Here is a 13,478-nt window from a genome sequence, read left to right as displayed (position 1 = left end):
CAGCCATGTATATGGTGGTCAAAGTCGTAGAATCGGTAAGATGATTGTAATTGTAGAAAAAATAGAATTAGAAATTCAGTTTAATATTATAATTGTTTAATGTATTGAATGTAACATATTCTGGTTACTCTAAACATTCAATATAATTCAATATGCATATTGAATATAGAAATATTCTAATTAAAAACAGAATTGTAATATTAGAATTGAAGAATTACACCAGTAGGTAGAGTGCTGTTTTTGCTGCAGGAACACATTGTGGTTAGTGTCTAATATAAATCAGGTTGTTCGAAATGTGATTGATGTTAAAAAAGACAATGTAAAATAAATTAGGAATATGATGCCATTAAAATAGTATTAATTTGATGTTAAACAAAACTTACATTGTGCCGTATTATTAAACCTTACTCGTCTCTGCTAATTATGCAATCATCATGTTTTTGAAGAAAACCAAAGAGCAGTGAAAAGTAAAATATCACAATAAACTTCAGGAAGCCAAACTGTACTGAACATTTTTATGTTTTTTTAAATGTTATCGTGTACGTTACTTTAAGTCATATAGGAAAGAGGTAAATTGAGTGGTGACGTTGCTCTTTGTCTTACACGTTGGCATCTCTAACCCAAATCTCTCTTCACTTTCAGATAGGGGTGCGGTTCGCACGTCAACAGGAGCCTTTGCCTTACATGGTGTCTCAGCCTTTGCCGTGGCAGGTTCACTCGGTATCACACAGTCGGAGGAGCAGCAAAGCAGATGAGGTTAGTTGTAATGATGTCTGTGTCTCAGTAGTTGCTGTCACACACATCGCCATGCTGAGGCACCAAGACAATTGATTTCGTACAGTTAATACGACACACAATCATCCTGTGCGTGACTGTGTCATCGATCAAAACCACATTTTCTCCACCAGAGTTTTCTCAGGGCCCCATTCCAAAAGGAGACAAGACACTTGTTCCTGTAATTTCTGCTGCCAGTTTGGTTGTTATTTTGGTCATAAATTAGCACTAATCTTTTGTTATCTAATGGTAAGACAGAGCATGTGGAAAGTTTAGCAGTCAAGCTTGATTTAGCATGTGAGCTTGGTCACATGCTCTATGTTTGCTTACAGTCTCTCAAAGGACGGCAAAGGAAAATAAATATGATATAAAAAAAAGAGATGACTTTTAGTGCCTCTAGACGCAAACAGAAACACTTAAATAGTATAAAAGAATAAAATATTCTTTTGGCCCACAGGAAATCAATATCACTGAATCAATAAGGCCTTACACATAGATCAATGCTCCCCACAATTCCAGTTACTTGGCCTTTTCTGAGGCTTTCATTATGGATTCCTGAAACAAGAAGCGCATTTCAATCCGCTCACTTCCGATGTCCCATGCCTAAAAAATGTACAAAGTATGTCTGTGAATGTTTTGTGCATTTTTCTGAAGTCGAGGTAACTGGTTACTTTGACGTAGATTTTTTATAAGGATAAAGGTGGCAAATAGACAATCTCCAGCCAGAGGGGGGAGATTGATAACCATGGGCTAAGGTGCTGAGATAGGAAGGTGAAAGAACACATTAGCCCATAAAAATGTCCTGAACAGAGGTGGTGCTTGGTAGAGGTGGTGATGGTGGAGGTGAATGAAGACATTTGGTCTTAATGTCTGGTAAAAGGAGACTGGATCTCATTGAGCCGGTGTGTGGTACTGAGCGCAGACACCCAGCTAAACTGTCGAGCTCAGCCTCTGGTTTCCCTGCCGCTGCTCCGCTTGAGCTGTAATCCCAATCAAGGGGATTTGTGTTTGAGGTCGTCACACTAAACTGTAGAAAGAAAGGACACACACAGGTGCAATCACAAACGTACATTCACACATGTGCATTGCACATTTTGTACAGTTGAGTTGGAGAATTTAGTTAAAGCGCCCATGTGATTGTGATCTGTTTGCGTGTGTCTGATTTTATACCGTCAGTGGTATGTGAACAATGTTACATTCCTGCTTCAGATAAGAGTGTAGCATAGTTATACCCATGTAGTATCTCATGCATCTTGTCTTTTATTTCTTCCTGTGCGTCATGAGTGTGTCTTCTAACACAGCTGTACTGCTCCATTCACAGTTTGATGGCTTCAGAAGGAACAGCATAGGCGTTTATAGAAAGAGTAAGTAACTGTTAATTCCTTTAAATGCAGGCTAATTCTCTGGCATATGAATTCATCCTAAAGTTACTTGTGTCAAATTAGACTGACTCAAACTTCAACCTGTTTAAGTAGCCCCTTTGAATCAAGGCTAATATGAAAACAATCATTGCTACAGACTATGTCTCCATGGCTATTGCCTCAGCCTCTCTGGCTATCCCCTGTGTCCTGTCGTGCTCAGACTCCAATGCCAGCAACGGGACATGCATCACGCCTGCTGCTCCACCACTCAGCCCCGTTGAAGTTGAGAAGGCCGCTGCCACCATCCAGACCCATTTCAGGAAGTTCCAACAGAAGAAACATAAGAACGGCAAGTAGGTGGACAAAGAGGGATGGTGGTACCGGTACTGCAATTCTTGGAGACAGCCGTGGGATGTATGTGCATTTACCAAACAATGGATGAACTCTGTGACAACACAAGCATATGATCACTCAAATGTGCATGCAGTCAAGCCTCCTAGATTATTGAGACAGTATAACATAACAGTGGTAGCTTACATTTCAAGCAGTTTATTGTCATAATATCTACAATTCTATGTGAAATATGTTATATGTAATACAATGTACATCTGAATGAATGTTAGTTTTGTTGTTGTAAATATATATTTTCAGTGTTTGAGTGTATTATAAGGAAGAAAATCTACTAATTTGTCAACATGTGGCTTTCAAAAACAAACATATTAAAATGTTATCAATCTGTCAATAAACTCCTGTGTAAGCGTCTGCTGTGTTTCATTGCAGCATGACGCCCCCTAGTGTTTCAATCAGGTTCTGAATCATATGAACTTCATGTCCAGGTTTTGATAATAAAATTTTAGCCTAAAATGCCCCTCTTCAGTTGTGTGTGTGTGTGTGTGTGTGTGTGTGTGTATATATATATATATATATATATATATATATATATATATATATATATATATATATATATATATATATATATATATATATATCACTCCATGTTTGTGAAATAATGAATAAGATTATCACAGTTCATAAAAAGATAGCTTTATTGCACAAGGTGTTGAGTACTCTTTTTCTGCTTTTGTTTGTTTTCATAGAAAAGAAAATGTAGAGTTAAACACAAGCAATTGCAAATTGAAGCAATGTTTCCCCATAAAAGTTTAAGGAACAACATTTGCATTTTTAAAATGTTTTAATTAAACCCTCTTTATATTGTTCAATTCACCATTTCCCTTTTCTTAATAACCAGCAAAATTTTCAGAACATGCAATGCTGCTGTCCTCCGCCCCCCTCCCCCAGAAAAGTGGAATTAAAAAAAGGCAAACTCTAAATCAAGCAACCTGTGACAAAGTAAAAAAAATCTAAATAAAAAAAGATTAAAAATTAAAATCAAAAAAGAGACAATGCAACCAAATAAATATTGTTAACTATGCATGGTCCACTTTGATCAATAATCAAGATAAAGCAGTGTCTGTATAATTCTATAGTTTTCCATCAAGTCCTCTTCTGTTTCATTACAATAACTTCAGTTAAAAGTTTACATTGTGCCCTGGTTTCTAGTGAAGATGTCGAAAATAGTACTCATTTATACAAAACACTTTCCTATGTACATACGTTTCCTAGAAATGATGTTGAATAAGTGGCCAAGGGGTCCAGTGAGAGAGGAAGATCAGATTGGTTGAGCGGAAGTGAAAAAGGTTGGGGAAACAGCACATGTGAAGTTGTCTAACGAAGACACAGTCAGTTTTCAAAGTACATTGTTGTATTTTAAGGAATAATACACCCTGAATCACTGAATAGTCAATGAAACATTGCAGATGTGTGGCCAAGTAACAGAGGCTGCTGCCAAGAAACTTTTTCGCAGCGGGAATAAAACAAACCGTACTGTAAAGTGTTGGTGTACAGTATGATTTCCAATCTCATATGGCAGTATGGTTTGCCTTGAAAACAAAAAGTACATTTTAGCTTGGGCTCCAATATGAAATGTATCCTTGTACGACAACAAGTCCAGAATTCAGGATCGCTTACCAAAGTATTTCTGCAGTACTGTGTACTTACGATCAGGCTGTGTGCAATTGACTACAACAATTATATATTACACTTGAATTCAAATCATCCTGGAAACCATTATAGGAATAGTTTGACATCTACGGAAATATGCTTATTTGCTATATTTATTGTCAAGTGTAAAAACATCTTCGCTGGTCACTTGGCAGCCACCCATGAGGACAAGACTTCTCTGAAATAGTCCAGCAATAGTCCTCTTTAAAACCACAACTTGTCATTTCTACACTTTGATTTTTGCCCTGTATGTCATACTTTTATTGAACTCTCACCGAGAAAGCAAATAAGCATTTTCACAAAATGTAAAGCATTTGTTTTTAGCATTACTTTACATATTGCTAATATTTTCAATAACAGTGTAAAAGTAATAAAGGGTGTAATTTTCCTTAAAAGTATACATTTTGATATACTTGTAACAAACTGACAGTGTTTTACAGTCGAGGCAACTTCACTGCAGGTTGGGGAAAGCAGGTTGGGCAGGAGTTTGTTTCATCACTTCATCCAATATCCATACAACTGTTTTTCCAAACTCTTGTTTTACTGAAAACAAGTATTTGCACAACTTGAAACATAAAGGCCAAAAGGAAAGGCATCCTACCCCTGATGACAGTCAAGCTAAATTAATTAATTTCCTGTCTAGATTTAAAATGAAATGGAGCATTAATACATATATGAGCGGTTATAATCATAGCTGTGTGGTATTTGTATTAGCCTGCGGTCCTGGAGCTCGGGGGGGACTCACTATGACACACATGAGAAACAGAAATAGTTTTCGGTCCATTTGTCTTCTATAGTCAGGTAATGGCATTGAGTTTGTGAACACACCTTTGGAAGGTACAATACAACATGTTACAATAGGCTCACTCACTGTATAGGTTGTCCTTGTTTTACTGTTTTCTTTTTCAACACCACACTTTCTGCATCGAGTCATAGACCACAGTTAACCAGCGACACAATCTCACACTATAACTTGACTTTACTGTGCTTGTCCTCTCAGCTGCTACCTACTGCACAGACGTTGCAGCTGGAACATTTACAAAATCACAAGGGGGTCATAGTATCATTCCTCAAACCTCAGTTTCAGCATTTAAGTTTCTTTCACATCACTTTCTTTCTCTCAAAGATCTCCCGTCCATGGTTGTGCTACCCGTTTAAGCCACCCTCTTCTTTTTCATTTTTCCTACTTGCAGTTTTTCACTCGAAGCGATTGTCTTGTGATCTTTTAAATATATTTTCAATTAGAACGGCTTTTATATTTCTCTGCTTTTTTCAATATTCATATATTTGCTATATATTTGGATAGAAATATATATGTACATACTTTTGAAAACAAAACATATATCATATCTTTTTCTTTGTTCTATTGCGAGAGCCCTGATGTTACGTTCTACCATTGCAAAACATTTGGAGCAACTCATTTTTTGGAACAATCTTTGTTATGGGATTAAGCTTTCTGAGAAGAAATGGGGGGGGATTAGTTAGCAGATACAGTACCATGCATAAAGCTAAAATAAATTTCAGTGAGGTGGAGGGACTTGAAAACACATCTTTTAGTTCTGGACACCACTTATTTCTCTCTGCTTTGCAAACCCCTCTCCTTTCCCAACAACTGCAAATTCTCTCTATAATATCGAAGTCTTTGTCTGTTCATAAATTTGAGATCATGTCATACAAATATGATTTTTTCTTGTATACAACTCAATAAATTGTCTTTGTTTGCCACTTGTCTGTCCATTCAAGTTGTAATGAACATCAAGTAGCTTTTCTGCCTGTCTGTGCATATTAGACCTCTTCTCTCAGTCATTTTGACTAGCCAGTATGCTAGCAGTACGTCACAGTGACAATGTATGGATATGGGAGGCTGTATGGGGAGGAGTGGAGATGGGGAAGGATAGAAAGGGAAAAGGTCAAATGAGTTCACAAAAAAATGGCATTGCGGCGCCGTGAAAAAGAAAAAAAAGGTCTCTTGTTTTTTTCTTGAAGGGAACCTCTTTCATCTGTAATTTCTCTCTCTTGAACCAACCTCCTCTTCAGTACAATTTCTTTAGCAATTCTGTCAATCACACTTCAAAACAAACTTCAAAATGCTGGACCATTTGAGGATCATAATGTTACATCGTCAGCATCGTTACTGTTCGAATCCCCTTCACAGGTACAAGTGGAGTTTTTTTTTTGACACAGACGTCATCTGCCTAAGAAGTCAGCATACTGATTGATTTTAAATAGGTCCACTGTAGGTTTGTGCCTGCCACATGTATACATATATATATTTACACACACACACGCGCCTACACACATACACATTTGTGAAGGTTACTGTTATTTGTATCCTGTCTTATGTGATCAGATATCATCAGAAAATGAACAGAAAACTGAAGGGGGGAAAAAGGTTTGGATTCGCTTGATGATGCTTGAGTTTTTTTTTTAATCTCCTCGGCTTCATGTCTGTTTTTAAAAGCATCCACTATGCTGTTTGAGCCATTGCTTGTATAAGAACATTCTCTGCAGCTCAAAACAGGTATTGAGGCGACAGTCATTTCACTGCCTCAAATGTGTGAATTCATGATGGCGTAACCTCCCAGAGCCAGTGTAACACCAAGGTGGGTAGTTTGTGCATCCAGTAAAAGCATCCTGCAATGGCACAATGCTGTAATATGAGCTATTTTTCCATCAGATACCGGAAAAGGAACATATTTAAAAACCTAAAAAACACTAGCAACCTGGCTCGTTCTTGTTCTGTCTTGATCCATAAAACAAGACAATGAATGTGGAAAGTCTTTTGTGCATAAGTACTGTGTCCTTACCAGAAAATGAAAATATGAGGTGAACAGATAAACCATTTATGTTTTGGCAAGTGATTTCCAGGGTGATGAAATTAGGGATAGAGAAAGATGAGACAATAATAGAAAGCAAACAGGCAGAAAGAAAGGCAAACCCCTGTGCTGTGGAGACCCAACTCTGACCCCTTCCTACCGTAGTGCCAATGGGAACCCAACCAGCCCCCTGCAGCCTGCCACAGTGCAGGCACTGACAGATCAGCTGTGCATGTATATGTTCCTCATCCCACCTTTCCATAGAAGCTTCAGGCAAGCGTTGGCTTGACCAGCATTCCATTAAGAGTTACAGTGACAGGCCGCGGTGATGGCAGGCTACACCAGTGTGTATGACTTGGAGTAAGCCCCTGCCCCTCCATCCCTCTGCTTTTGTAGTCTGCCTAAGCCTGAGGAGCTGCTCTCAAGCAGAGAGTCTCTGGATCCTCCCATCTTGGAGGAGGAGGCACCTCCTGGAGTCCCTCCTGTGGCACCGGAGGATGACGTTGCAGCAGCTGCAGCAGTAGCAGCAGCTGCCGCTGCACTTTGGGCCACTGAGGAAGAAGAGCCTGGCATGGTGAGAGTCCTTTGGGGAAGTGTGGAGCTGCTAGAGACAGCAGATGCCCCTCCACTGCCTCCCCCACAGCCTCCTAATGCTCCTCCAGAGGAAGTGAGGTTGGACAGGCCAGAGTGGCCCATGGTAAGGGCTTGCTGCTTTGCAGAGTCCATAGCCACATGGCGCCCCTGGGTGTGGTAGGCTCGCTGCGCAAGGCCACGAATAGATGCTTCACGTGGTGGAACCACTGGACATGGGTCATGATGCTCCGACTGCTTTCGAAAGAAGGGATCTGACTTCATGTAGAGGGGTAGGTTGCAGTAGTCACCTGGATGACAAAAGTTACATTTAATGTGGCGGCAAAAACCTGCAAAAAGCAACATCTATGGGTATTAATCAGTGTTGCTAGCCATGAAACTGTGTTCATCTAAACTGCTAACTGCCCTGGATTCATCTGGCATCACTACATGTATTTTTTGCATGCTATGTACATGTGATCCATCAGACAGAAACATCCTCTCTAAACTTAGCAGTATATTTTTATATTATAATGTATCATTGTATCTACAAAGCCTGATTTTGATTCTGATATTAGTTCATTATGTATTATCTTTGTCATAACTTTTATTTAAAGCCATTTGAAATGTAATGCCATGGGAAAGGTAAGTCTTAAAGAAAAAGATCCATGCTTTGCAGCAACCACTCACTCTTGGCGCGATGTGGGATGGGCACAGCTACATTCTTGCCACGATCATAGTCCTGGGGTTTGGGTGGTGAGGCAGTGAAACGGCAGATACCGGGCTCTGAGGGTGTGCTCATGGACGTCATGCTATCTGCATTGTCATTGGTACCTGTGGTCATCTGGTCAGATGAGCTGTCAGAGATAAAGCACTCAGTAATCTCAAATTTGGCATGCTGTAGGTGCTCCTCCAGCTTGGCATGCTCATAAGCTCTTGCCAACTCCTCGTAAGTTGAGGAGGCGCTCTCTGTCGATACCATGCTGTTGCGACCCTTATCTGTGAAAGAGAAAGTAAAGGAAAGTTAATCACAGCATTACGAATGCCTTTTGACGTGGGCACACTGTAAAACCTTATTTTCCTCTACATTTGAAAAATAGCCTTACTTATATGTGCATATTAATGGCTGTAAGTGTCATTTAACCCATGTGCCAACCTGTATCCTGTGAAAGGCTGGCACTGTAGCTGTCACTCTCTGTGACAGTGATGCCATGCTGGGAGCCAACTGTGCGCCAGTCTGAGGTGAGAGTGCGGGCTGGCGTTGAGGACTGGCACTTTGTCAGAGTCCACTGACTGGAGTAGCGGTTCCTGATGCTGTGGGCTGACTTAACACTCTTCCTTGACACTGGGTCTGGTGGGAAATGGATGAAGAAAGAAGGTGGATGTGCATATGTACAAATGCTGGTCAAAGCAAGAAACATTACCAGGCAAACGGCTTATCTTTACTTCTACAGGCAACGAAACTGCTTGAGTTGCTTAAGTTTTTACAGATAAAAAGAGACACAGACGATCGAGAGTACTTACTGGTCCCTGGTCTTATGTCTGACATGTCAATCAAAGGACCGGTGTTCTGGATGAGGGCAGGGTGGTGGACGGACACGCCTGTGCAGAAGCTCTGAGGGTTGCCAGTTTGATTGAACTCTGTGTCTGTCACAGGGATAGTGGCTTTATCCTCACCTATAAGATACAGACGCAATATTACATAAAAGTAGCTTTTTGCAGATGCAAAAAACTGACAACTATAAGTCAAATGCCTCCAAATGTTTTTTTTTTGAACACATGAAACAACTCTCTCATTTGCTTTCTCTTCCTCTCACCGATTTGCTTGATGCCTTCTTTGTCTTCAATTAGCAGCTGCACTCTGGGGATGTCAATGTGTAACCGTGGGCCCTGAGGAGGTCCCTTCACCGGGGTGTCAAAGCTGCGGTTGTTTTTACTAATTCAGAGATATACGACGAGCACACACACACATATTCATGGCTTAAAAAAATTGCAACATGTGGATTTTCTATGAATTACATTTGAGTTAAACGAAATAACAATTGTCAAATTTTGTGCAAGACTCGGAAATAGCGGTCTTACCTGATCAGCATCTCTGCCAGGCTTTTGGCATCTGGAGAGGAGAAAGTATAACAAATTATATATTCCAGACATATAAATCAATCTTTTAAAATAAGTACAACTCTTGAGACTTCATTCCAGATTCTTTCTGAAGTCTCTCATAAGACTGCTTTGTTCTTCTTGCCAATTCCTTTCTTGTCACGGGGTGGAGGGAGTAAGGACCCAAATGCCGAAAATTGTATAAACAATTCATTTCCAACAAAAACTAGGAAAGGATACTAAAAAACAAAGAGGGGTCCGAGGGAATGGAACAAAAAGCAGGAACTGGAACAGGATCACAGACAGGGTTTACATAGCTGCTTTACATAGCTGCTCTGGGTTACAGAGGCGGGGCCTGGTCTGGGGCTGGCAGCGGTGCAGAGGCGGAGGCCGGCTCTGGGGGTGGCAGCAGCAGATAGTGCATTGTCTGAGCTAGTTCCCGCACGATGCGGCCAACCTAAGAAAACTCAGGTGCGAAGGGTCTCTGCGCAAGAAGCATCGCTTTGAGCACCTGCAGTGCTGCGGCGTGGACTGCGGCGAGGACTGCGGTGTGAACTTGGCGCCGGCGTGAACGTGGCGCGAGCGGGTCAAACTCAAGCACTGGGGGAGCAGGGACCTAACTCCAGAGGCTACGAGGACCACTGCAAGCTCATGCTCACGGCCCATGTAGCGGTCAAAGTTCTTTTGGTGGCTAAGGGAACCACCATAAGCCAGGCAGGATCCATTGAAAGGGTTAGAAAAACGATCGAAAGCTGGGTCCATGTTGGTCGAGTGATTGTGTCACGGGGTGGAGTGTCTAAGGACCCAAACACCGACAATTGTATAAAGAATATTTAAGAAAGTGCCATGTTACATAAAATATTTAGGAATGCCATTGACCCTTGTTGTAACAAAGTGCCAGCAAACATTTTTAAACCTAGACACAGAGGACAAACTACAAAATAAAACAGGAAGTTACCCAACACCATGACATTTATAGCCCTTCTCTCACCTCTTAGTCTCTTCAGCCTCTTTTCTTTGCGTTTCTTGCGAATGATGAAGAGCAGTGCGACACCGAGTGTGACCAAGATCACAGGACAGCCAATCGAAAACAGCTTCTTGACGTCATCGTTTTTTTCCAGAGGGGATTTGATCGGTGGAATTGTGCCTGCACACGGGAAGAGCAGAGGTTACTTACTGCTATTTCACAATACTATTTTAAGGTATCCAGTAAAGTGAATTCCTCATTCAAGTAACGACACCACTGTTTATACAAATGGATTGTCAAACAAAGAAAGCCGTCTACTCACTACCATCATAGTCCAGTGTTGCAAATTGAGAGCTCTGGTTGCCACAGCCAGCGCTGTTACAGGCCTTCATCTTCAACTCATACCAGGTTGCCTCACGCAGCTCTGCCAGAAACACATCTGTGGTGGCATTGGTACGTACATTCTGCCATGCCCATGTACCTGCATGAAGTACACATACCACACCTGTGTTGAGTCTGATCTCTTGTCTCTCTTTCTTGGTTTCAATTAAAAGATTGAAAGTTATCTCAAAACTAATAATACATGTATTTGTTGCACGATACCTCAAAAATACTATTGCAACTTGAAAAAGCTGTGACCCACCTTTTGGTCTAAACTCCAGTATGACAGCACTGATTGGACAGCCTCCACTGGCCCAACCCTGCAGGTTGAGGCGGGCATGGCTGGAGTTAATGTGGGTAAAGACCGGCTGATCTTTGTTGAACTGGGGTTCTGAAGCAAAATTATAAGGCATTTTTCCATTCAGATTACAATTGTAACATATAACAGTTAATAGTGAATAGGCAGGCCAATGTGTTTTAGCAATAGCTTGCTTGGTACCTCAGTGTGCATATGTATAACTGCTATAGTTGGTGCTACAAAAACATCTTACTGGATTCACTAAATACCATCTTAAGCTCCACTGTATAGCTTTTAGCAGGATCTATTGGCAGAAATTAGTTGACTATTAGTATGCTTTATATAGTGTGTAGTTACCTCCAAATAATTTGTATGTTTTCGTTCCCCTATGATCCATTTATATCTATATAGGGAGCAGGTCCTCTTCAGGGAGAACACTTTGTTGCTCCGTCGTGTTTCTACAGTAGCCCAGAACAAACCAGGCAAACACTGGCTCTAAATAGTCCAAACAATTTTGCCTTGGCACACAGGGGACGTTTCAGTTGGTTGCAATATGCAACCTCACTTCTAAATGCTACACAGTGGCCATATATAATTATAATCATCAATTTGCAAATAATTCAACTATTTACTGGTTAAACAAAATAATGGTCATATAAGACATAATGTTTATGAAAATAATTTATCCGCTGATGCGTGAGTTTAAAGTATGACGCACAAGTCAGTTCTGTGTTTATATGAGGTCAAGGAAGAATGATTCTATGCTATTATTGTAAGTTTTTAAGGGTTCTGAAATTATAAATATTGTTGGATGATTGCTTTCTAAAGCTTCATTGTTGCCAACGTTTTTTTTGCTAACTTTTAGCTTTAGTCCGTAAAGTTCTGCCACTCTTAGTGCACGTTATTGCTCTGCCACTAGTCCGCCATACAAAGGTCGTCAATGTGAAAACTGTATTCGATAAATATTTTGCCCCTTTACCTATTCAAGGCTTCTCACCTCGCCCATGGGTCTTTGCCTCAATGATCTCACTGATGCGTCCAGCTCCAACACTGTTCTTTGCGGCCAGCTTTACTTTATACCAGGTGCCACAGCGCAGGTTGTCCAATTTGAAGGAGCGTTCACTAGAACTGATGAAAACATCTTTCCATTCCTCGGTGTTGTCTACAGAGTACTGAAGCACAAAACCTGCATACACACACACAATGATTATTATTTTATTTCTTCATTACATAATTCTCTGTTGAGCTAAACAACACATTTTGCACCAACGCAACTGAACATTTGACATTAGTACCTCTACTGTTCACTAGATGGCAGTGTCACACTGCACTTCGGCCCAATTGGAGGACGCTCTAGCTGCTCTCTGTCTATTACGCCATTAGTTACCTCCAAACTCCAAGACTGGGATGGCGCTGACTGAGCATCTATGTAAATGAGGGTATGCAATGTGGTGACTGTTTTTATAATTCGCTGCCTTGGAGAGCCAACTCCCTGCTGATGCGAGACACTTTACATCTAATCCTCTCTCTGTGTCCATCTTTCTGTCTGTGGGTATATAATCATGTACATTAATGTCTCTCTCTCTCTGTGTTTCATTCTAGTTTTTGGACCAAATGTTGCATCAATCTCTCTCTAACAGATAGTGTGATTGAGTACAAACATTAGAGGGCTTAATATGAGTAGATCCTGCAGTTTTACGAGTGGTATAGTAACCCTCTGTCACACAACAGAAGAGAACACAGCCGAACATAATGGTCAAGAACAGTTCAATAACAAACTATTGTAGACAAGATTAGAACACAGCATCAGTTCTCACTGCAAGATTACTAACCGACAGGCTTTGCTCATCTGTTCATTTATTTTTCTATTTATTTTTTTAGACGTGCAACAAACAAGCCTAATAATCAGCTGAGATATCTTTAAACATGTTTTTTCCTAGAAAGGAATAGTTTTCAGAAAACTTGCAAAATATCTATTTAATGGAGACTGCTGACACTGTGCAGATGGCTTCACAGACAGTGGGCATTCTGGTATGCATACTATATATATATAAGATTGACTAATATATGAGACACTGGATTATGTATGCAAATACAGTTTAGTGGACCATCATGACTTGAACATAAAGCTGCGCACCCAACACATTTCT

The 13,478-nt window shown here is 40.5% G+C and overlaps 2 protein-coding genes across 3 annotated transcripts in view; one reads left to right on the top strand and one right to left on the bottom strand.

Annotated features, from left to right (window-relative positions):
- The window catches only part of gpr184 (G protein-coupled receptor 184), a 37,916-nt gene extending 34,930 nt beyond the window's left edge, over positions 1-2,986 (top strand). Inside the window, exons 4-6 of one of the 2 annotated variants that reach the window (XR_011077942.1) lie at positions 643-756; positions 2,096-2,138; positions 2,356-2,986. The gene's annotated coding sequence lies outside the window, so the exon portion shown is untranslated. Of the gene's footprint in view, positions 1-642; positions 757-2,095; positions 2,139-2,292 lie in introns of both variants that reach the window. The other variant, XR_011077943.1, reaches the window with a different exon arrangement.
- A 201-nt stretch (positions 2,987-3,187) lies between these two features.
- The window catches only part of dscaml1 (Down syndrome cell adhesion molecule like 1), a 95,015-nt gene continuing 84,724 nt past the window's right edge, over positions 3,188-13,478 (bottom strand). The window contains exons 26-35 of the mRNA XM_068584467.1: positions 12,326-12,514; positions 11,293-11,421; positions 10,972-11,130; positions 10,674-10,829; positions 9,665-9,695; positions 9,400-9,518; positions 9,107-9,259; positions 8,739-8,933; positions 8,273-8,581; positions 3,188-7,893 (exon numbers count right to left, since the gene is read on the bottom strand). Of these exons, the coding sequence (XP_068440568.1) occupies positions 7,349-7,893; positions 8,273-8,581; positions 8,739-8,933; positions 9,107-9,259; positions 9,400-9,518; positions 9,665-9,695; positions 10,674-10,829; positions 10,972-11,130; positions 11,293-11,421; positions 12,326-12,514 (1,985 nt within the window). The 3' untranslated portion in view covers positions 3,188-7,348. The remainder of the gene's footprint in view (positions 7,894-8,272; positions 8,582-8,738; positions 8,934-9,106; positions 9,260-9,399; positions 9,519-9,664; positions 9,696-10,673; positions 10,830-10,971; positions 11,131-11,292; positions 11,422-12,325; positions 12,515-13,478) is intronic.

Source organism: Clinocottus analis, unplaced genomic scaffold, assembly GCF_023055335.1.
Source record: "Clinocottus analis isolate CAN_PGR_092001 unplaced genomic scaffold, fCliAna1.0.p SCAF_2, whole genome shotgun sequence".
Taxonomy (NCBI): Eukaryota; Metazoa; Chordata; class Actinopteri; order Perciformes; family Cottidae; genus Clinocottus; species Clinocottus analis.
This window is presented reverse-complemented; position numbering and strand designations above follow the sequence as displayed.